Raw genomic sequence first — 25,003 nt, forward strand, 5'->3', positions numbered from 1 at the left:
GCGCTCACAATCACACTGACACCAACTCACACACACACGCAGTGCCTGTCAGAGCTCTGTGGCTGGCTGTGAACACGCAGCGCTGTGGCTCCGCTTCCTCTGTGGTCTCTACAACAGCTGTGTATATGTGTGTGTGTGCATTTGTGTGTGTGTATATGAGCTGGTTTTAGCTACAAAAGCCTCAGACTCCCTCCCTCCCATCTTTGCAGGCAACACAAAAGATTCGACAGTTCGGACGAAGCTGTGCAGATTTGACTGACAGCGCTGAATGTGAAACTAAGAGTCAGAGAGAAGCTCATTGTGTTTTAATGAACTCCATCAATTATATCTAGCTAAAGATGATGAACTTTGACTTTCAATGTGTGGTTCATGCAAAGTCACAAGGCAACTAAAATCTGATTACTAATTTATTAACAAAGCCAGATTAGCAAACCCACATGCTTCAGATAATTACAAACCTCATGCTGATTGAAAATGCAGTTTTTTTTAAAGGGTCAAGTGCTTTCTGAAGTAAACTGGAGCTACTGTCATTTACACATATCATCTTCTATAAGATGCTTGTACGACCTGCTTCAATAATTTGTTTCCTCTTTTCTTTAACTTCCTCCTCACTTTAACATTTAACTCCCAGCCCCAGCAAGCTCGGATCAACACGCTTTAGCATGACCCTGTAAACTTTAAGATTCATGCAAAGAAACCTGAAGGAACAGTATAAACAGGTCGCTAGTCTAAAGACCTCAAATGTTCATCTGATGAAGGAATTGTTGGAATCAAAGACAGCTGTCCCCCACAAGCTTAATTCACTGTGACTGTATGGATGCTGTAGTTTTTATCATACAAGTAAAAGTGGTTCTGTAATGGCAAAAACTGAATACCTTCAAATGGACAGGCCAGTGATCAGAGTAGAAAAAACAAAAAAGGGGAACAACTTACTTTTATTTTGTTCGATAAGATCAAGTCTGTGTTTAGCTAGCAGCTAGTTAACTTCGCATGAAATAAAGACAAAGGCAGCAGACTAAAACAGCTTGTCTCACTTTTTTTCCCCAAAGGTAAGAAGTAGAAGTAGTATCTGCTTGCAATTACAAGCAGAGGCTGAAAAACGCCCATTACAGTATCCCAGAGCTTCCAGACCAGCATCCAAGGAAGCAGAAGATTTTTCGACTGAGGTTCAGACTGCGAGGGCCGGAGCCCTTGACAGCCACCCAATCCAAGTGTTACTGAACCCTGATGGCCCCTCCTTGTTCGTGGTGGTCCAAGTAGTTACTTCAGACACTTAAGGATGTGCTAAGGCCTGGCCCCAGGCACTCACCTCGATCACGCCTCCTCCCAATTCCTCGTCCCATAACTGTCAAGTACACACACGCTGGGGTTCAGTATGCTACCCAAAGGCACTTCAACATGCGCTGGAGAAGCCAGGCATTTCGTTTCATCGCAAATGTTAGAGTCATAAGCAACAAAGTAACAAAAGAGAATATTAAAAACAAAAAGAGGAAAAGAAGTCATAGCTAAACAAGACTTAATATAATGCTCAGGGGAAAAAAAGAGAAGAGAGACTGAAACAAAAAACAAAAACAAAAAAACCCATATAACACAGAATGATAAGTGAGTCCTAGCCAACTAACAAGGTCAACCCACCCCCAGAATGCTTTGAGGGTGAGGGAGCTGATCTCAGCTTTTATAAAACTAACCCTGTGCTATCTATTGAGGAGCCCACTGAGAAGCAGAGAAACACTGCACTCTGTTTTCCAGGCCTGGGAGTGGCACGTCTGATCTTCCCATTTGCATTCCGACAAAGACACTGACAACTAATTGCATACCAACTGGCCCCATGTACAGGCACCTACATCATGCATGCATGCACCCACATGACAAACACTTACTTATGCTTCCTTTCCCCACCCCTCATCAAGTCTCACATGCACACAACAAAATCCCCCACATTCACAGATGCATGCGTAGAACACACAGACTTCTTCTTCGTGTCTCACAGCTGTGTTCAGATATCAAACAGAGCCCGCTGAGAGAGAACAAACACGCTGACGAGGAAAGACTAGCTGGTCACAGAGGGCGCCAGCACACGCACACAAACACAGACAAACGTGGACACATAAATGCATACAAAGGTTCTGGTCAGAGGTAAAATGACTGCCAGAGATTGCAAAAAATGAAAAAGGAAAAAAAAAAAAAAAGGACAACAAGACTCGACCCTTAGCAGAGGACAGGAACAGCAGGACAACTTCAGAACAAAGAATTCAACGAGGCGAGAGAAGCAGCTCTGTGTGTTTTAATACTCTACTCCACAGTGTGTTTTGGCACTAATTATAAAATGAACTGAACCCTTAAGTATGATGAAGTATGAAGTGGATACTTTACCTAAGAAGTAGTTATACAGTGTGTGCAAATTCCTCCTTTTAATACACGAATATTACTCAAATATTACTGCTGTATTTCCTTTCTTTTTGGCAGTGTGTTGCAGGCTAAGGTATGAAAGGTGAGTGTACACAGCTCAGTCTGGACAAAACAAAAGCCTTTTCGATTTCAGTCACAGCATCAACTTCTTTCTCTTCTCAGTTCATATGTTCTAATTCAGTTCCATCATGCCTACTGCAGAGCAGCTACAATGCTTGCACAAAAGTCATTGATTTGCTTAAGAACAAGTCATTTTTATGATTGTTTCACTGAGAAAAACATCGACTCAAAGGCAACAATATACTACCAAGAAGCAATTTAAGGGTCATAAAAATGATGAGAAATAAAAAAGGAGGGGAAAAGTCACATTAAAAATGTGTTTATTTTTCCTCACAGACGCACCATGGATAAATGTGGCAGGCGATGTGGTTAGTATGCTCGATATAAACCAAGACGCACAATGATTCAGCCAGTAGAGCAGCCACTCATTTAATCAGTTGAAGAAATCACACATTTATCAAATCAGCAGTTAGCAGGTCTGCTAAACAGCTAGCCATTCAGGAACTGGTCCCCCGTCTGAAAGCTGGCAGCCTCGATTCTGAACAACACAGAGCATATTTGTATTGCCGGGGGAATCTAAACTGTACCCAGTAAAAACACATCTGGTTTAAAAATAAAAAGGCGGGATGGTTTGTCTATACGCCGGGGCACGCAGGACTTGGACGGCTGCCTTGTTTCTAAGCAGGCAGGCGGCCAGTGAGGCTCTGCAGCACTGAAGGATGCCATGGTGGAATGAATGACTGTATCCAGTCCAGCATGTATACATGGTCTCAGCAAACAAGGCCTGGTAACAGCAAACCCGTGGATGAATCTCCTCTGTGGTTCACCTTGGAAGGACTTTTATGAATTGTTCCATTCATAGAATGAGCTTGTGATTAACGCTATAAAAAGATTGCAATAAAAAGGGTCAAGAAGGTGCCACAAATAGAACAACTACTTTTCGTATCTTTAAAATCACATCACAAATGCTCTAAAAGAGCCCAAATAAAGAAATATCTGGGTTTGCCAAACCAGGAGTGTAGTACAACAGAATATACACCTATTAGCCTAAACATTAAACATTATACATCCAGCCTGTTATTCCGGAGGTTCCCCTTGTGCCACAAGGCAGCTCTTACCCATCTCTGGACCCAGATGGTTTAGGAGTATGTGGCATCTGGTGCCTGAATGTTTGGGTCCTGCAGATGTTCGCTCAAGATCTGGATATTTATGGCACATTGGGGCCATACTGGGGTGTGCTTGTTCTGCAGTAATGTTTAGGTAGAAGTATAACCCGACACCTGAAGGCCAGCACTCAAGATTTCCCAGCAGAACATCGCAATAAGATTCACTTTACCCGTCAGTGGTTTTATCGTTTATGGCTGATGGGTATATTTACTGTAGTACTATGTTAGTATAAAGGGTTATTCACAGTTACTGTAGATGGTAAGTGGAGTGATGATGTGTTTTGTGATTCCAGGCCAGCAAAGATGCTGGGATGTGAAACACTGGTTGGAATGAAGTCATTTGGCCGAATGCCTGTTTCCATCTGAGGCCAGAGGAAACCGTTAGCCCAGAGCAGCCTTTTTCCCACACCATCATATCTCTACCTCTCCCTCTCTCTCTCTCTAACTCACTTGCACACACCCTTGCTATTTCATACCTCCGGGGTAAAGAGGAGCTGACATTTGGAACAAGTTTAGAAAGTGACAACAGACTAAAGAGAGGTGTTACATATACCAGAGCAAGTCTCTTCACTGATTTTCCTCTACTCTGCCCTGAGTCTGGATGTCACAACCAGCAGACACTGTGACAGTAAACACCCCATATCAAACGCCCACTGCTGCGTAGTTACTAGTTTATTTTATGCACGATAATTAATAGTCCAGCCATCAGTAACTGATTATTAGTTTAGATTATAGTTTATAGTCATCAACCAATAGGAAACAGTCCAGCTGAGTCATTGGCTAAGTGCGACTTAAATAAAACGAGGCTCATCACAGTCTGTTGACACCTATTTTGGTTCAATTTTACAATTACAAACAGCTCTGTTTATATTACGAGTGTCGGGCCAGAGTAGAGGATGAGACGCAGCACACAACGTTACAAGAGATATGTGGACGAGCCAAACAACTCATTCCTGTATGATGTTAATGGTGCACTTCATCTGAGCACTTCACTCTGCGATAGATGCCTATTGTCCTGATAACCATAGAGCAGAATTGGAAGCTAGAGGCCTCAGAAAAAGCTCTTGAGTAGCGGTGACTGCGTGAGGGTCATCTATGTGCGTCACTACGGATAACGCCACGATTTTTAGAGCGTTTACTGAACACTTATTGAAAACTGTTCTATATTTTATACATTAAAATGTTATGGTTACATCCTTAGTCAAACATTTTTCCAGATGCTCAAAATAAAAAAACAAAAATAATCACATATGAAACAATATAAAATAAGTTATATTGGGATATGAGGTTTTGGTAATATCTCACTCTGTCCGAGCGAAAACTTAGAAGGAGCACGTTTTTCCTTTGTCTTTACTAAACAGGGATCTATCATGATTAAGATTTTAGTTACATAAGTTCCTATTGCTTTGATCAACAGTGCACAAGTCTCTGAGCTGCAGCAAGGAGAAACTCCACAGTGGAAAAATGTTGTAAAAGGTTCTATATATGCAGAGAAGGGAAAGTGCCTTTTGGGCTTTAAATAGCACAAGTTTTGGGAGCTGTAAACATCTCATTTAGAAAGATTCCATCGAACCTCCGCTACATTTGGTTTAACACAGAACCTTTACAACACAGTAAGGGCACCTCTGAGCGAGAGGGAAATTAGGGTATAGCGAGACATTTTCAGCAACTTTATCTTCTGCTTTAGTTTGCCAGACAAGTACCCACTGAGCTGACCAAAAAAACCCCAGAAAGACCTTAAACTGTCTGAGCCTCATTAAGTTTCATACACAGTTTATTCCACAGAGACAGATAGAGCGCAGGCATCTGTCTCTGTGTCGCATACAGCATACACATGCAGCGAACATCCAGAAACCACACTCCACCCAAAATAATCAGCACTCTGTGTCTGGAGGGCCACTATCAACAACCATGCAATCATCTCCCAGGGAGCAACACAACGAAAGCCGTCACAACATCCCTGGCAGAGGACTACAGGTTTGCCGACACACGCTGAAGCACTTTGTGGTGCTTATGATTACCTTTTCAAAATAAATATCTTTTCTGAATAGCTTTAAGGGGGAACGCTGATGAGGCCTTCAAACTGTCTGAGGACTTACGCTGCTAAATCACTCCAAAAGTATCCGGTTCACAGGCTTAGTTTCAGGTAATAACGTCATTTATTATCTTTAGCCTCTGTTTTATGGTTTACTTTTATGAATTAAGTTCTGCTTTAGACGCCTTACCTTGCTTTTATTGCTTTAGCCATTACATTTTATCTGTCTGGAGCACTTAACTATGCTTTCAAAGCTTCAGCTCAAATGAGCGTTAATACTGTGTCAGTAGTGGGATCACCACACCAAACGACTTTGTTTGAAAGCGCCGATAGGTAGCCTACCTTAATCAAAACCACGTCTACAGCTCTCTCCCCTTTGGCACAGAGACTATACCTCCGCTTGTGTCGTTCGTACATTTTCCCTTAAATATCCAGGGCTGCTTTATTGAACAGAAGGTTAAAAAATCCAAGAGAAACACTGTTGAGGAGAACTGAAGCAGTCTGCTAAGCTTTTCACATCTGGCCGCAGAAGCAGCTTTCCACCAGACTCCAGCTCTACTCCTCCCTCCTTCACTTCTCCCCACCTCCCTCCCATACTTTTCTTTTCCTCTGTCGTCTCAACTTCTCTCTTGACTGTGTTTGACTCATGCCTTTGCTCTCTCTCTCTCTCTCTCTCCCTGTGAGGCTGTGAATACCTCTCTCTTTTTGTATGAATCAGCCATCCAGAGCATTGCATTGTTACTGTGTGACAGATGACAGTGGAGCATTATTCCTTCAGTTAACGTTATTCAACAACATCAATTAACGCTGCTGAGCTTTAACACCCCCTACTGGTGAGCACCTTCTCGGTGTAACTACACCTTTTTCAAGCTTTTTTTGCCAAAACCATCTCTGACATACAGTTTGTAAAATGTTAAAACTCTTAAATATCAAGATTAATCCAATATGGATATGTTATATGATAGATGTCAGCATGGCATGTGTATGCACAATCACAATCAAAAATCTATGTATAGGAAAAGAACACCATGGAGGGCTATGGTGGGGTAGCTGTAGCTCAGGAGATAACGCAGGTCACCCACAAATCGGAAGGTTGATGGTTCTGCTCCAGTCTCCATGTCAAATATTAACCCCAAGTTGCACCAGAGTATGAATGTGTGTGAATGTTAGATAGAAAGCACTTACACTGGGAAAGTATAGAAGAAAGTGCTTGTGTGAATGGCTGAATGAGGCGAGTTGTATAAAACGCTTTGAGCGCTCAGAGCAGAAAAGCCATTTTGTGGACATAAAGACACTAAACGCCCAAACCCTTATTTATTATTTCTTGCAGCACATTAAGCTCCTGCTCAAGCTGTTCTCTCTTTTAACTCCCCAAACGAGCTCAAAGGCAATATGTTTGAGTTTCTTGATAAGATCAAAAATGAGTACACACAAAGAATAATTTAGAATGCCAAGAAATCAAGCTCACTAGCAATTCTGGCAGATCAGCTGATCTCAGTGCCAGTAAAAAAAAAAATCAGCTGAGATTCTTCTAAATATCCAACTGGCAAACTGCAGACAGGATGTGATATTAAAGCTGATGAACACTGCCTATAGTTGCTTTGCATCCACAAGCCGCGTTGTAACCCAGCTCTGGCACAGCTCCTCTTTCATCCTGTTTCTGATTTACTCAGTGTCACGTCAAGATTTCAACGACGCCTGCTCTGTTCTATAATACTGTGCGTGGGAGGACATGGAGGTCCTAGAACAAGGCCAAACCACCAAATAGAAAAGTGCAAATAGAAAAAAACTGTAACCATAGAGGTCTGAACTAGTTTGTGTGTGTGCATGGGTGTACACATGGGCATATTTCATATGTGGCACGCCTAACAGACCTAAAAAGTGTAAAATGAAAAGAAAAAACTGTATATTGCAATTCTAAAAGCAGCTGGACAAAAGCTTACAAAAACTCATCTAAACATTGTCCTGAACCTGCTTCTGATCTTTTGTATTTGCATATTTCATCACAAATTGCTATTAAGAAAAATTAAATTAAGCATAACAGATAAATCACAAATCAAAGTAACAAAGTTTAATCCCCCGCTGCCTCTGTAATCAAATCTATGCTGCTGGGAAGGAAGCCTGAGGTTGAGAACCCTCTGAACGATATTTGGATGGTATGCAAATGTGTTGAAGTCCCTGCTGTCTGTGGGTTGTTGCTTACATGAGAATCCAGCTTTGACCTACTTGGCTATAGTTGTCCAGTAGCACAAAGGCGTGAATCTCAGTAGCCACAAACAAATGAAGCTCGACGCTAACTGAAACTTTCACAGAGCACCAGGTGCCTCATAGCTCGAGGAGGCTGCTGAATGGCATTTTATTTTTTTAAACAGAAAACATGATGTTTGATTCTGAAGTTCTGTTTGGTGGGTTCATATATTATTCTGCTGCAACCAATAGTTCAATTCAATTTACCGGTATATGGCACCAAATTACAACAACAGTTGCCTCAAGGCGCTTTGTATTGTGAGGTAAAGACCCTACAATAATACAAAGAAAACAGAAAACCCCAACAATCGTATGACCCGCTATGAGCAAGCACTCTGGCAACAGTGGGAAGGAAAAACTTCCTTTTAACAGGAAGAAACCTCCAGCAGAACCAGCACAGGGAGGGGCGGGCATCTGCCGCAACCGGTTGGGGGTGAGTGGATGAAGACAGGACAAAAACACCCTGGGAAATAGAGCCAGAGATTAATAACAAATAATAATTAAATGCAGAGTGGTGTATAAACACACAGGGATTCCTTGAACAGCTTCTCAGCCTTGGCTGACCATTTTTCCTCACTGTAAAGACAGAAAACTGTGTACATCCATGTAAGAGTGCATTTTAAAACGTAAAGGAACAAAGCTATTCCGTCACATGACCGTAACCACTGACTACAGGAAACCCTTAGAATCTCTTATTTCATTGTGAAAATGTCTCTACAGACCATTGCTGTCTCATTCACCAGGGGGTCATTTGTCATGTGCAGTTATTAATCAAAGACATATTTCGCCTTGAAACTGCACTTTACCAGGAAAGGTTTCCAGTACACAAAAAATTATGCAACAACTCCTCCATATTCTCCCTATAATCTATTTTGAATCGGATGAGTGGAGGAATTAAACAGAGCACACACTGAAAGCAAGGACACAAGCAGAAGTTAATGGGTCCATCATATTGATCTAGCCTCACTGTGATGTCACATTAAATGATACTTATGGGTTTTGTCTAAATAACAAAGCTGTTGGATTAAAAATCCTCAACAAGAGGAGATTATAGCTTTCACTCTCTCTTACACATCTGGAAAAAGACAAAAAAAACCTAAATCTAATCTAAATTTATCTCGTGTTCTTATCTTGAATATTTTACACTTCTTTACACTTCAAACAGACTCACAGCTGTTGATGAAAACAGTTTTTGTCTGCTTTGACGTGAAGTTTGGAGGAGAGAAAAGCATAAACTTTATGGGTCAGAGTGTCGCCGTGCAGATTGGCTAAGTCTAAAATATGAAACGGAAAAGCTGTCACACAAACTGAATCATCCAGGACTAAATTATCTGCAGTCTAAACAGAATCAGAATCAGAATCAGAATACTTTATTGATCCCTGGGGGAAATTATTTTTTGTTACAGTGCTCCATTTTAAACCAACATTAAGACAAGACAGACAATACGCTAACTAAGAATAGTACAATATATACATATATATACATACATACATACATACATAAGTCACTTATAAATAAATAGTTGGAAAAGAAACATGTGTAGTTGTAGCAGCAAACAGTGTGTTAAGTGGATGCGTTGTACAGGGAGATGGCCACAGGCAGGAATGATTTCCTGTGTCGTTCAGTGGTGCTTTTCGGTAATCTCAGTCTCTCACTGAACGAGCTCCTGTGACTGACCAACATGTCATGGAGTGGGTGGGAGGTGTTATCCAACATTGTCTTTATCTTGGACAGCATCCGCCTCTCCGACACCACCTTGAGGGAGTCCAGCTCCATCCCCACAACATTGCTGGCCTTACGGATCAGTTTATTAAGTCTGTTGGCATCTGCGACCCTCAGCCTGCTCCCCCAGCATGCAACAGCATAGAGGATCGCACTGGCCACAACAGACTCATAGAAAATCCTCAGCATTTTCTGGCAGATGTTGAAGGACCTCAGTCGCCTCAAAAAATAGAGACAGCTTGAATCTCGTCAAAACACTGTCACACTCTTTTTGATTTTAATTACTTTGTTAACCTTACGCATCTCATTTCATGCAGCTAGTTGTTGTTGCTGTCACTTAGATTCTGTTAAGCAGTCAGGTGTTTTTGCTTCCTGCTGCCTTGAGTTTTAGAACACACTGAAAATATATTTCATGTACACTTTAACCCACTTGAGTTATTTTTAATTCTTTTTCTAATTATTTACACTTTTACAGAATAAGTTGAATAAATAAGTGTGCCTTATTATTGTGATTGTTCTTATCGATTGCCATAAATGCTTTTGAATTCAAAAACTGTAACTTAGCATTCTTAAAAGAACATCTGAGGCTCTGTTTTCAGGCCATTCTTCACCTCAGCTTCTACTGCAGTTTGTTCAACACCAGCATGACTCCAGATTTCCTCCTCATCATAGCAATTAGGGGATATTTCAAAAGGATCAAATGACAGGTCATTAAATTGGTCAGAAGAAGAAGCTCCAGTGACGCAATTGAGGTTACATCTCCCTCTGCTGGCGACCCCACATTCCTGCACACTGTGTGTATACCCTCCTGCAGTCAAACATCTGGCATTTAGAACAAGCCGATGACTTCGACCGCAACCCAGGAATAAGCAGAGCCACTCCAGTCTATGGCTGCAGAGGAATCTGTCAGTCAGCAACATTTCAGAGTAAAGTCTCGTCTACCAAAAGCTGCATCCATGCCTTCAGTAGCTGAGCTGATAGTAAACCAACTGCATGGCAAGTCTCCCACGAGATGAAGCAGGGAAAAGTTGTGAGAGTTTATAGGAAATCAAATGCATCGGTGTTACATAAAGAAACTTCACAGAGTAATATATTCCTTTTGAAAAATACAAAATAAATAAATAAATAATCCAGTCCAAGCTACAAGTCTTACAATGTTCCAGACAGCTTTCCTCCTGAACTCTTGCCAAATATCTAGCTGGCACATCAAGCTGCTTGTAAGAGAATCTGGCTTTTCTTTCTCCTCTAATATTTGTGGTGTACTTTTTCTTTACTTGAAATTTTTTTGCAATCCCTGGCTATTGCTGTATCTTAAGAACGTCAAACTTGGTTACTGTTTCCAGAAAACCTGAAATTTGACTTGTGCATACTCTTAAGGACACTTTCAGCAAAACACAGCAAGTTTGGTTAAAACTAGCAGTAAAAGCCTTTTCATCCATACCTCACATTAGATTCTGTGCAGAACAAAAAAAAAAAAAATCAAGTATTAACTTTGCTTTAAATCTAGACAGATTTTAACAAACTGTGCATGCTAAAACAATACACAATTTCTAAACTGAATTCAGAACAGAAAACAGTAGACTCTGCATTAGCAAGAAACAGCAGCTACATCTGTAACACTCTTCCATAAACTGTACAAAAACTGCATATGAAAGTCCAGCTGTCCATGTAAGAACACAATTGTTCTTATTTCCCATTAAAACAACAAAGACTCACCGTAGCTGCATAGTCGCTGACTGTTTGGTCAGAGCATTTTTACTCCAAAAGCTACTTTGGTTGTTTCAAAGCTTCAGCAAACAGTGACTCATCTTCTGTTAATCAAACACACATCAACAGCAAAGCAGAGCTTGATAGCTGACAACAACAGAAGAGACTTCAAGCATACCGTGGAGAAGTCTGCTCCCTCCGCTGGGCCATTTTGTTCCTCCCTTGCATCACTTAAAGTGTCTTCAGACTTGATGACATCCACCTCTAGAGAAAGGCACACGACACAATGCAATCAGTGCAATGGCAAATCTTCCAAATATAGGAATCAATAAGTGTTTAGAGTGAATGGTTCTGAGACTTATCTTTCCTGAGCACAGATACACTGATGAGTCACAGACTTTGTACAATAGCAAAGTAGCAAAGTGTTTCTGGATGGTTTTATTCACTATTATCCTTCACTGAAAAGGTTGGTTTCTTTTATTCTATATAGCTGTGAGAGAGAATTTGAGGGCTTTATATCTTGGTATTATTAGTCAACATGAGCTGATGACTGTCATTGGAAGCTTAAAAAGTCTCATAAATATTCTACAGAAGAGAAAAATAAATAAAAGCACTCACTAGTAGCAGATTCGATTTTCACTCTTCATACCCAAACTGGGAAACAACAGAAATTTTGTCTCTGACAAGCTCACCAAGATATTACCTGATGCTGTGACACTGTCATGCTGTAAATATATCCTCTAATTCATAATGACAACGCACTCCCTGTGTGACGCACATCACAACCTTGCCCTTGACCTCTCTTTATTGGACTCGGTTCCGGCACAATTATTTCAGATGAGCAAAAACTGCCAACAGAGGACTGCTGAAGGTTCACTCTGTGAGTCTCCCTTCCTGCAACACGCTCACATCAGCTGGCTTGTGTATGTTTGTTTTACAGATTCCAGACTTGTAGCTGTGTATCTGAGGCCGAGTCACGTGCACTTGTAATGTGACTGTGCATGCTGACTTAGACTGTAGCCAGACCGTGCTTTCGTGAGTGTAAGAGAGACTAACAAAGAACATATGTATATAAAGGGTGTTGTTGTCAGACTAATCGTGGCCTAAGGTACTGGTGGTACAAACCAGCTCCTTACTTCCCATTGCATAACATGTCAAAGTGTCTCATTGTGAGCTACTATGGCATAAAAATGCGTCTGTGGATGCCAAACTTTGATCAAAGTGTTTTAAAATCCCATCTTTTTTAAAAATCAGATAATTGAGATGTACTAATAACTCTTCATTAGAATTACAATTTTCTCAAAATAATATAAAGACTCAGGACAACATATAGTCACAACAGCAATGCATCACAACGGGATGTCACAAAAAAGCTAAAACCCCTGTGAGCTCAATAATGGTGAGCTATGTGGCATTTAACTTTGCGGAGCTTTTGCCATTAATCACCTGAAGAGGACTGAATCTAATTTAGCATATTTGCTTAGGAATAAGACTTTGACAAACATATTGGCGTGTGATGCATGAGTGTGTGGACCTGGAATAAACCTGAACAAGGACTGAAATAAATCAGCATTTACCCACCTTGAGCTTTAGTGCTGCAGCTCTCCAAGGATCCATCCACAAAATCAGAGGGATTTTCAGTCATCTGATTCTCAGTATGAAGTTCTATGGATCCTTCACTCTTAGGTGAAAGTGCCATTATTTCCGAACTTAGATCAGCACTATTTGAAATCACAATGTCATCCTGTGGGATAGACAAAGTGATCTGATTCTCAGGTGGCCTTTCCTCTGCAGTTATCTCAGAATTATCCTGTTTAGGTTGAACATTTCCACTCTCATCTGCTGCCACTACCACAGGCATATCACTTGTCTCACTGGTCCGTTGAACATCCTCTTCAACTATGTTGGTGACTTTGCTCTCTTCTGTTACAGATGGCTCAGTTTCGGTAAGTACCCCGCTGCCCAATCCTGATGCTGAAAGCTCTATCCCTACATTCAGGTCAGAGCTATTGGTCTCCTCAGTTTCACTTTCCTCCACCTGTGCTGCTGGAGTATCCTCACTCCCAGCTGAGTCAAAGGACAGATCCTCTTTGGAAAGATCTGGGGCTAGATTCCCAGTCGCTTCAGAATTTAAATCATCCAAGCTCAAGAGTTTGGGTTCTGATTCAAGATGGGTGTCAGGCTCCGATGAGAGTCCTGTATCCACAGTTGTGAAATGTTCACAGGTTTCTTTAGGTTTAAAATCACTGGGGGCCTCAATCTCAAATCCAGCTGAGGGCTGCCGTACTATCGTTGACTGAAGTAAGTCCTGATCCTCCATAGTGATGCTGCCATGAGCGGGCTGGAATATTTCTGTTGTAGAGCTTCCAGCTGATCTGAAACTGCCATCGTCATCACTGGAGAGTCCGTGGGCCGTACCTGAGTCATGGTCAGCTTGTCGTTCAGTCGGCATCTTGTCAGGCAACGGCTCACAGTCAAAACTATCAGTCTGTGTATCTACTACGATGTCGCTGAAAGCCAAAAAGACAGCTGAACTGTCAACTTCTTCCGCAGGCAAAATTCTGCTTTCAATACTGTATCCAGAGGGTTCTACTACGTCTCCACTGTGTAGCTCTTTTCCACCAACTGCGTCAGTACAACTCCCAGAATGACAACCACTTTCTGATGCCAAACCCCACTCCTGCTCTGTAGCATAATCCCTACCAGCTGTTTCCTGGTTTTGTTCCAGGCTGTTTATGTCTGGTAGAGGTTCCCCTTCGTGGAGACCTTCTATCAACAGACATGGAACAGGTTCAGGCTCCTTGATTACATCACCACACTCTATCAGCGTTGGGTCTGGGAGGTCCATCGGGGTTGATAAAGTGTCTGTTAACCCTTCACTCTCTTCCTCGTTTGCATCTAGAGATAGTACATTACAAACATCCCGGCTGTGTTTCGCGTCTTCTTTCCCAACATTCTCTTCTTCTTGGGAGCACTCCTTCACTTCAGAATCAGAATTGTCTGAAACCTCAGAATATGATGATGATGCTGACTGGCCCATGATTGACTCGTTTGTGTCTCCGCTGGCCTTTAGTAGATCTGTTAATTCAGAGCTGATCTCCTCCTCCCTCCTCTTGGCTGTGCTGTCCTCTGCTTCCTGCTCAGATCTATCCTCTCCCTTCTTGGCCTCCTGTCCTTCCTGGATCACAGCCTCTCCTCTATCAGTTTCCTCTGCCTGTTTACCACAGCCTGCCTGTGGTAGAATTCCCACAGTGAGACCTTTCCCTTCAGCCTCACTCTGTACTCCTTCAGTCCTGTCAGACAAACTCAAACCCTGCATGGAAACAACAGGCCGCTCCTGTTCCTCCTCCTCCTCGGCTTTGGAGTAATCTCTCTCTGTGTTTGAACACACCCAGTCCTCTGGGGGAACGAGGCCATGCTCCTGGGGGTGTACTTGTGATGTTGGAGTACTCACAGTCAAACTACAGTCTTTCTCTGCATTTCCAGGCTCACTGTGTCTACAATCAACAGTGCTGCTGCTCTCCACTGGGCAATTTTCTAACCAACTCCCTTGTGTTGTTGTATCCGGGCACTCCGACGCCGTATCAGACTGCTGGAGTTGATCCAGACATGTTAAGTCTGCTTTGACACCGTCAGAACATTCAGCAGCAGTGTGCAGAGAATCAAATTGCAGCTTCAGTAAAGAAACTCCCTGCAGAATACGGAACAAGACAAAGAAAATGTTAGCTCTTCTTTAAAAAAAAAAAGAAAAAGAAACAACAGACCTGCTCTTCAGTTCTTATCAAGCGCCGACTCTATGATTGCATAAGGTGTTCCACTGGTTATACAAATGAAGTTTGAAGGTTAAAAAATGAGGTCAGTGAAAAGACAAACAATCCAACAATGTTCAGTAGCAGCAGAGCTCCTGGTTTTAGCCAATGTGAGCACAGATAGCGTGCTAAAAGAGGAAGGTGGCATGACTCACCTTGGCATGAAGATGACAAATCAAGTGCAGCAGCTGCTCAACACTCTTCTGAAAGGACGGTGTGTCACGCCCAGGGTGTATGCTCAGTGTCAACGTGTGTGTGTTCAGTTTGGGAAGGTGGCAAAACACCTGAACGTCTTCAGAGACCTGCTGGACAGCGACAGACTCTTCGTCCTTCTCCGGATCGGTCTCAGCCCTGCCGTGAAATAAACACTTAGATCATCCGGAAGGGTCTGCATTGGCTAACACGGAAAGGTTTTAACAGTGATGTCAGCCAATTCACAGAGTGCAGTTTTTCTTCAGTAACTCACATCCTTAAACTTCAAATGGGCTAAGGCTGGTTGTGAAAGTCTATTCCAGTAGTCAGCAAGTAATCAGAGATTAGATGTTAGTAAATGTTAGTAAAACTTTAAAAGTTCCAGATGCCATATCCTGTCCACTAAAAGTTATACTTTTCTTTCCAGTAGTAAAATACACGTACTTAAAGGCCACTCCTAACTGATAAGCTTTCCGAGAAAACATCTCTCCCCCTGCTGCATTTAATTTAAGAGTTGACGGTAAAGTATGTGCAGTTTTTCATTTTTCATATGTTGGTGCTGCACAGGGGAGACGCCTCCTAGTAAGGCAGATCTGTTTGCGTAATCCTGGGTGGACTTCTTTAACACCGAGGCCCGGCAGCTGAGGTCACCAACCAAGGCTACAAGTGACTTCACTTTTCATGAGGCAAATGTAATTACCAGCACATAAAGAGCGAGATGGAGGTCATAAACTGGCTTCAGTGCAAGCTTAGCAACAAGGAAGCTCGCTAAGTGGCAGTTTTCCTTCAGTGTGTGGCATCTTCACTTTGAGTTTAGTGAAACGTCCTCTGCAAAGACATAAAAGGAGTCTCTTTCCACTTTAAGCTCTGTCTAAGTCAATGCACTCAAACGCTCCTTTTTCCCCCTCTGAGTTTTAATTTTGAATGAAAGAATTTGACCTCACTAGACTCTGGAAGATATTATTAGAGGATAATACTTGACAACTTTAAACAAAACACATACATCACCATGCCATTAAACTGCAGAGAGAGCACTGCAGTGTGTTTGGATTAAAGTGGAGCTGCGCATACTGAGACTGAAAAGGTACTACAAGAGGTCAGTGGAAACAGGACTGAGGCTTTTGTGTTGCAGAATAGTTTCCCATCACTTTAGATTTCCTTGGAACAATACTGGCAGCCCACAACTTTTCAATTTGCCCTCAACTATCTGACTGCAGCTGAAAGTGCTAAGCTAGGCTGCTGCGTGGCTTGGTGGTGATGTTCTTTGAATACTTCTATTGTTCTGTGAGGACAACAGACAAACAACATTGCTATAAAAGAAGGAGGAACCACGCCATCTGCCCTCTGATATATTGACATGGAACTGTTTGTACAGAGAAGAGGGCAATGTTCACTGAACCTCAGGGCTAATGTCACTGTCACACAGTGTGAGGACAGTTTAGACAAATAAATCTTTTTCAAGCATAGCCATATGACACGAGACGTTCACGTGAACCTGAACTGAATGTTTTGAGAATAATACAAGCGCTTACTTTGTGAGGAGCTCATGGAGGCATTTGTGCCCTCGTAATTCCGCAACGGCGGACGGGGTGTCGCCTTGCCTGTTGGCCAAACGAAGGGCTCCTCTTGCCCCAGCTTGCTGCAGCAAGAAGTGTGTAACCTGAAAGAGACCTCGACGTGCTGAGAAATGCAGCAGAGTCTCCTGAGGATTCAGATCTGAGGAAGAGAGAGAAGATGACAAATAAAGACCAAAAGAATCAAAAAGAGAGAGCGTGACAGAGCGCAGCGGTCCAGGGAGCTAAATCGTGGCAAAGCAGCCAACATACCATCAATTGTGGCAGCCTGGCAACACTGCAGAGCAGTCTAATTAAACCAGTTCAGGATCCATGATGACCCAGCATACAACAGACATTTGCACACTCACAGACTGATAAAACCATAACTTGTCTCCTTCCTGCTACGTCCATCAGATGATCAGTACAGGTATCTGCAGGACATAACTGTCATTTTGTGATCAAACCCAGCATGCCGACTGAGTGTAATTGTAATCATGTCTTCTGTGTGCCTGAAAAATACAGACCATATCAAGATTTTGACATGTTCAGTGAATGCGGAAAAGCCTTTGAAGCATCATCGGACAAATGAAAGCAACAACAGTAATGGCTCTATGAATAAATCAAAAGACACCATTTCATTTCAGATGTTAACCACATACCAGCACACCACAGTCCCATTTTTAATTTAAGTCCATTATTAGCCCAGTATATCAGTCAGACTGCTAATAACACCATCAAACACCAAGATCCTCCCTTTCACACATTCAAAGAGACACTAACAGAGACTCATGGACACACACACACACACACACACACACTTCATCTTTCTGCTAAAGCAACAGGTTGCCAGCAAGGCTCTCTTCAGTACTAAAGGCCGGCTGAGGGCTGTTGGCTATCCCAGAAATTTCCTCGTTTCAAGTTGTGTAATTAATTCTCTCTCTGTCTTCATTGGAAAAGATTATGAAAACACTTCTGGGTCTACAGGAGTTGCCCAAACTTTTGTGTTATTATTAATCTCTTTTACTGCCCAACCACTGGCAAATTTATTGTCAATTTAAGAGGGTACGCTGACATAAGGATGCCCTAGTTTTAAGTTAGTGGGAAATCGAGTCCTGAAGTGCAATAAATGATAAATTGTCAATGGAAAGCAGAACAAGCAGCTCATTGGAGAGAAATAAAAAAGTAATAATATGTGAGAACTGGTAATCTAAAACACCACACAACATTGCAAGCTTGCGAGTTTAAATGTGGTGTTCAACTTCAGTACCCAGATGTCTTTAATGTAGTCAGTAAACTGCATATACAGTGCTTTTGTTTATCACCCAGCTGGTCTGTGGTTATTTATAGCAGCAAAAAGTATTGTTGCTGCTTCCAGATTTCTCTGGACGGTGTTTCTGCACTGTTTATTAGGAAGATTGTTTTTGTTCTTTCGCTTTCATTTGTCACTGCCTATGAGCAGAGGATTTTCTTCCAGTTCGCAGTACAGGAAATCAGATTTATTTGCACAAACAGATAAAATATAAGGCTTTTGGGTTAGACACAAACAGGATGTTCTATATACCAACTCCTCTGTGATTTCTTCTGGGACTATTTTACTCTGCCTAGTGTAGGTTTTAACAGCAAGATATGATCAGCTGGAAAAGAATGAAAAAATAAACTGCAGAACAAATGCTTGAGAACAGGGAAAGGGGCAGAAAACACATTTTCCTTGGTGTTATCAGCATCACAATAATCGTTAGGCAACATTCACAATGCTGGTTGTGTTTGCTGATGAGAGGTTTCAGTCCATTTACTGTGGGCCTTTATGAACAAGCCTGCCCTGATCAACCTCAAGCTAATTGGTCAAATTTAATGCTCCACTTGGCCGAGCTGGGCCGGTGTGGAATGTGAGGTGCCAACAGCAGCAGGAAATGCTTTACTGCTGGGTTTGTTTGCGGTTCCTCAAAACTGGCTGCCATAACAGCCATGTCATTTTCATATTATGAGTGCCAGCTAGAATATACATGCAATTTTAGCTTTCTGATCTGGGACAGAAATCACCAACACAATGTGGCTTCAATGAATGATTGGTCACAACAAAGCAGCTTCACCGCTTCCTGGCAGAGATCCTGGCTTCTTGCTGATTCCCCAATTATTCGGTATAGTTATTCATCAGGGAAATGAGCCAAAAAAAAATCCTTTACCCAAAAGTGACATTTTACTTTTGTAGATAGCTTTGGAGAGAAAACAGAGGAAAGCAGCAAATCCTCAAAATTCAAAAGCAATTTTTAGCCTTGATAGTGGCTCTCAAAAACTACAAGGCAGAAAATCTGGTACAATCATAGAATGAATACAGACTTTGGTCGTGTGAAATGATTTAACAACTGTCAGAATACTTGCCAGGATATTATCACCTGATTTTCATCTAGCGCCATCTTCAGATCAGAATTTTATTTGTCCAATAGCATCAGTAAAAAAACAAAACAAAAACACAAACAAACATACCCATTAACCTTAGAAAGACTTTGTGGTAATGAGCAAATTTCTGCACTGAACCTTAATTTTGCTAGCGGTTAAATGTGATGAAAAGGTGAAAGAGGTTAAAACGGGTCAGTTATTTTTCTATAGTGAGGATTTCCTTGCTTCACTGGCACAAAGGGAGGAAAAACAAAAATAAATTAACAAATTGGCATCAGCTGATATCTGTATCAGGCCCTAGTTCGCATGCAAAAACATTAAACTAAACTGAATACAATTTTTATTATACAACCTATGTAAGTGTTATTATCTCACCTTTGACATCAGGAAGAATGGTGGGCCTAACCGAATTGTTAGCAGGGCTGCAGGCTCTTTGTCTTATTGATGAATGAAGTAAACAACTAATACATTATGCAACAGTTCTGTTAGTTGACTTTAGTGAATTTAAAGGCCACAGATCATTGAGTCATCTACTTTAATGGCACTGATTGACAACCCACGGGCTTTAGATAATTTGACACTAAATGCACCTGTTCAAAACCGAGGAATCAGTTGGGAACTGTCAACCATCTTTAATGATATGCGCAGTTTTTCCAGGTGACGTTCCCAGACGACAATAAATGGGTGGCTACAGTTAGAGCAGCGAGTGCTGCGTGCCCACAGCGTGAAGGATGACTGAGATGAAGCACCGTCACCTCCACCTATAGTCTAATGCTATCCATCATCTGACAGATCTGATAAATGGAGAGCCGAGTCGCGCTCCTCTTCCCTCCCCGCGGCTCGGCACCGCTGAGCGTCTTGTATTGAAGCTGTGACATATTGTGAAGCAGAGCCTATTAGAGCACACATCACTCACCACAGCATGAAGGCGCCTTCCACATCAACAACATGACAACTGACTTCAATGCAAAGGAGCCTGTACGTGTGTGTCCATCGTTAAAGCGCTCTGACACACTTCACAGTAACAAGTGGATCGGATCTAATCGGGATGAAGGTCAATACTGATAAGCTAATTTTTGATATGACGAGTTTTCTTCCTAGAACAATAACAAACTCAAAATTTTAAGAAGTGTGTGAGCTTTTCTGATCTCCACTCCACATTACTCCAGTCTTCCCAGCTTTTTCTTTTTTCCAGTCAGTTTTGTCTAAAATCTTGCCGGCTCTTCTGGTTTGGTCTAATATCCAAATCCAAGTTTAACCATTAGCTATTATCTGAGAAATAGCCAGAGGCTGAGGCAGCGCTCTAACTACTCCCAAAAGTCTTGTTTATGCCGTTTCACAGAGAGCAATTACCTCGCAGAGTTTATCATCTGCATTGGCTCATTTGGCTTCCTTTAACTGATTAAAGTTGTCAGAGTCAATGACTGGAGAAAATTGGCACTTTGATTTTAATAAAAATGTATGTTTGTTTCCACTGATGTAGCAGTTTCTCACTACCTCAAGTGCTCAGGCTTCAGCAAAGGGATACTCAGCTCTATTTGTTCATACTAATACCAGAGTTAGAGATAAATCCGTGTAGTGGCGTGTTCTGTAAATACACCAGTGTTCAAATACAATGTACGTATTTGAACACACGCACTCTATTTTAACTCTGGAGTTTTCTGCTCTGGAGATCAAACCTGCTGTTTACGTCTTTATTTTGACCATTTAAAACAGCTGACTAGCCACTATTTTCACTATCTTTACATTTTGCACACGGTCACCTCATATGATAATACAGCACCTTTGTTCATCATGTAACAAAGGTCTATAGAGAAAAGCTAAACATGACCCATTATATTTGAAAGACAAGGACAAGATATTGGGCCTAGGTGGGATGTTGTCACATGGAGAAATGTCGCTTGCATCAGTTAGCCCAAATATTATAAAATGTTGACATTTTGGTTTGATCATCTTCACCACATGTCTGTCTATGGATGTCTCCATGACAAACCTTTTTTCAATTATTTTACAATGCAGGGAACAAACAGAGGGGATGCAAAAAAAAAAATGCAACTTTACAGTCCTGCTGCTAGGAAGGTCAAATCCAAGGTCAAAACAGAGGCCAAAAGTCAAACAGAGCTAATAAACAATTTGAAATCTGCCACATTTCATACCTGACACCTATAAGTCATAGAAACTTAATCAAAATTGGAAGCTTAAATAAGTGGCCTTCTGAAATTATTTGCCAAAATTCACCAGTAAAGATGTGCTTCAATCATTTTTGTTCCAACAAATAACTTTTAGTCTTAGACATAACCTCGTGGCATATCATGAAGACTAGAGCCAACCCAACCAGTTTTAAGTGTCACTTTCACTTTCAGTGAGCCAAATTACTAAAGTGTGATTACATTTATTTCACAAGCATTTAGGCTGTAGACCAGTGTGAATAATCCAAGTACAGAAATATTTCTTATAAATAAAATGAACACACATAGGCGATGATGTAACGGTGTCAGCTGTTGCTTTCAACTGCATAAGCTCACTGTGAGAGACCTGAAGTTGCTCTTTGATTGTGTCAGAATGGCACTTCACATGCATCTGACACCCCGAAGAAAGAGTGTGATGACAAACTGAAGCAACTCGAGGGCTTCTGGTATCAATCAAGCCATAAATGGTATGTTGCAAATGTTTATTTTGGGATACTTTGAAAGCACCTGTCGTATATTATTAAGCTCTTAAAAATAAATATCCAAATATAAATAAATAATAATGAATATATAATTTTTATATATTCATTGCTTATTGCTTTCATGTTAAGCTTTTTAGCACATCTATGATTCTCATTTGCAGCTCCAGGATTTTTACTGTTGGATTCTCCCAGAGTAGCTTTGCATGAGTGACAAAAAACAAAATAATAAATTTTTATATTGGGCCTTCATCCGCAGTCTAAAACACAACGTTTGAGCTCCCTCTGCACTCTTTAAACCAGCCCTCTTCTGATTGGCTGCACCTCTCAAACTCAAGAGTGAAAAGCAGGTGGATGTGGTTGCTGTTAAGCCAGAAATATACTCCTGAGATCACAGTTTAAACTGAGAGACCACAATAAATATGTAGAAAATTTAAATTGCCATTATTCTTATGGCATACTCATATTTCTACAAAAAAATGTTCAGCATTAAACCCTTTATTTGTGAATAAAACTGGTTTTAACTACCCAATACCTGATCCTTTTTAGGTTGAATATGACCATGTTAAGAGAATAAAGGCGTTTGAGTGCCTTTAAGTAATTTTTTTTTAAATGCCTTGGAGGTCTTGGATTTTTAATTCCCAAATCCTCTTCAAAAAGCACCTAAAACATTATTTGTATCTAGGAAATGCTCCTCCTCAAACACTCTTCAGTGGATGAATAAGACTTCATCTGCTGTGACCACATTGACATTAGCACAAAGAAAATACACAACATTATTAAAGACACTACCTGGCAGTGTCAAGTCAATGGAAGATTTAAGACAAACTATCAGGAATTCATCTTTTGAGTAAAAATGGTTTACATCCATATATTAGCCAATTTGTTGATCAAATTTCTCTGCTACCTGAAAAATGTGTATTTTGACAGCAAGTCTGGTCAAAGCTAGATTTGCACTTCTGCATTGGATTTTTAACTGATGATATCATCACTTACTGCATAAAATCAAGATGCCACTACTTCAGTATGTGCAGCTGAAGAGGATGGTGTCAAGTGGTACCAAATCTTCACTGGGTGTTTCAACCCTTAAATGCACAACCCTCTAGTTGGCAAGTAAGCAATGGTGTTGAAATCTCTGTCCATCAATTCCAGACCTCAGGCTCACCTCCTGCCATGTCCGACAGCAGGTTCTTTCTGCTGCCTCAAGTCAAATTCTGCGCACAGCTGTTTCAAATCCTCCCCTGATATTATCTGTGAGCACCGTCCATGTAAATCGCACTAGCAAACATCTAAACCAAACTTCCACAATAAACAGCCAATATCTCTTTTTGTACTCCAGGAAAAATAACTGGAACATACAGTACTGCCTCCTTCGCATCTCTGACCAAAAGTCCATCCTCATCTCCACCCACAGAGAGTTCCACAATTGCCCTTTTTATTCTGTTGTAGCCGTGTTATCAGCTGATGGATTAGTCAGTATTGTTTTCACTTTGTGGGTCTGTGAGTGTTTATGCATGTGTCCTCGGGGCAAAATAAGAGACGTAATACAGCATGAACTACAACAAAGGGGGTTCTGGACAATTTTCTAGGTGTTTATACAACTGTCATGGGACAGATGATACCACTGTTTCAGCACAGCAAGAGCAAATCAAAAAACTTTACAGCTATGTGGTTCAGATGAAAATGGAATGCCAGATTCAACAACAGCTGGTATAATACTGTGGTTGCATTTATGCGGAAACATGTCTGATATGGTCTCAGGTCGCATATATAAGCTCCACAACAGCAAGTTAATAATAACAGAAATTTGGGAGAACAGTGGAAGGCAAATGTCACAAGCAAAGTCACATTTAAAGCAAAGTGCCAAGAAAAGATTAACCATAAACTGCTGAAGAGGGAGTGATCGTTCTACAGAGATAAGCTGCGACCACAGATACCTCTAAGTTAGTAGTACATTTAAACTTTCATAGTGTCACACATTTCCAATTTTTATAAAATGATGGATTTCTTGTGTTTAAAATGAACGAACAGTTTAGTGATTTAAATTTTAAGCTAGGAGCTGAAATGATTCCTGCTGGGTTTAGGTAGCCAATTTAAATTTACAGACTGTGAAGGTCAGACAGAAGCGGTACCTTAATGTTATTTCTTTCCCAAAAGCTGTGTCATAACCAATTTCAGACTAGCGTTGTGAGACTGGATAACTTCTACAGTTGCACAGGCTAAGTTCATCTGTCAGAAGGGGCGACAGCCGACTGTGATTAACCCAAACATCAGTGCTCCCGCTGTCGTAATGTAAAATGTGTTCAGTTCCACTCTGCCGTTGCAGTAATGGAGGTGGTGTTCCAGAGTGAGAGTGCAATATATAAATCATCCACCAGATTTGTCTATAAAGATAGAAGTTAAATGGAAGTCACTTTCAGTAACGCATGCTGCAAAGCACACACATACCCACACAACGTGGAGACAGTAAACAGCTTGTTGCATCCATGCACTCATCTGAACTAATCAGTAACAAAGTCTTGTTGTTTTGACCAGTAATTACAGTGTCTCTCTGAAAATGCCAAAAAAGAATCCTCAGTCTTCCTAGTCTGCTGATATCTGCTCAACAACATAAAAGGAGCCAGATAAACAAACACACAAACAGCAGGGTCATGTGTGTCAGTATGTGTTATACAACCATAATTTGTCAGTATGTTCCTGCATCAGTGCAGAGACATTCTGCCTGTTTCAAAGGGTCCACTGCCCTCCAGACTCACCAGTGCTGTTGGATCGTTTGTTCCCCAGTAAATTCCATCCTGTAGGCAGTTTGAGGTGGTGTAGGGCCAGTGCCAAACTCTCATCCAGACGCTCACACTCCTGCAGAGGAATCTGACACTCATCCAGCAACAGCGCCCCATCGAGGCCATCAGCCCGGCCCACAGTGCTCACCTGTGTGGAGGGTGATTACAGAGATGAGTCGAGTTTCATAGAGGTTGAAGTGAGCCGCAGACTAATGGGAGCACTCATTTTAAAGCGCTCAGCATGAAAGCATTAA

General features: G+C 41.4%; 1 protein-coding gene across 5 annotated transcripts in view; it reads right to left on the minus strand.

The window, feature by feature from the left end:
- Positions 1 to 25,003, minus strand: part of akap13a (A-kinase anchoring protein 13a) — a 124,877-nt gene that overhangs the window by 63,031 nt on the left and 36,843 nt on the right. For all 5 annotated transcript variants that reach the window (XM_085441526.1, XM_085441838.1, XM_085441758.1 and 2 more), the window contains exons 5-9: positions 24,726 to 24,897; positions 16,881 to 17,064; positions 15,312 to 15,507; positions 12,929 to 15,038; positions 11,526 to 11,611 (exon numbers count right to left, since the gene is read on the minus strand). In XM_085441526.1, the coding sequence (XP_085297652.1) occupies positions 11,526 to 11,611; positions 12,929 to 15,038; positions 15,312 to 15,507; positions 16,881 to 17,064; positions 24,726 to 24,897 (2,748 nt within the window). The remainder of the gene's footprint in view (positions 1 to 11,525; positions 11,612 to 12,928; positions 15,039 to 15,311; positions 15,508 to 16,880; positions 17,065 to 24,725; positions 24,898 to 25,003) is intronic.

The sequence above is a fragment of the Copadichromis virginalis genome, linkage group LG1 (assembly GCF_057382275.1).
Source record: "Copadichromis virginalis isolate Kocher_CV1m ecotype Utaka linkage group LG1, C_Virginalis_male_GT1.1, whole genome shotgun sequence".
NCBI lineage: Eukaryota > Metazoa > Chordata > Actinopteri > Cichliformes > Cichlidae > Copadichromis > Copadichromis virginalis.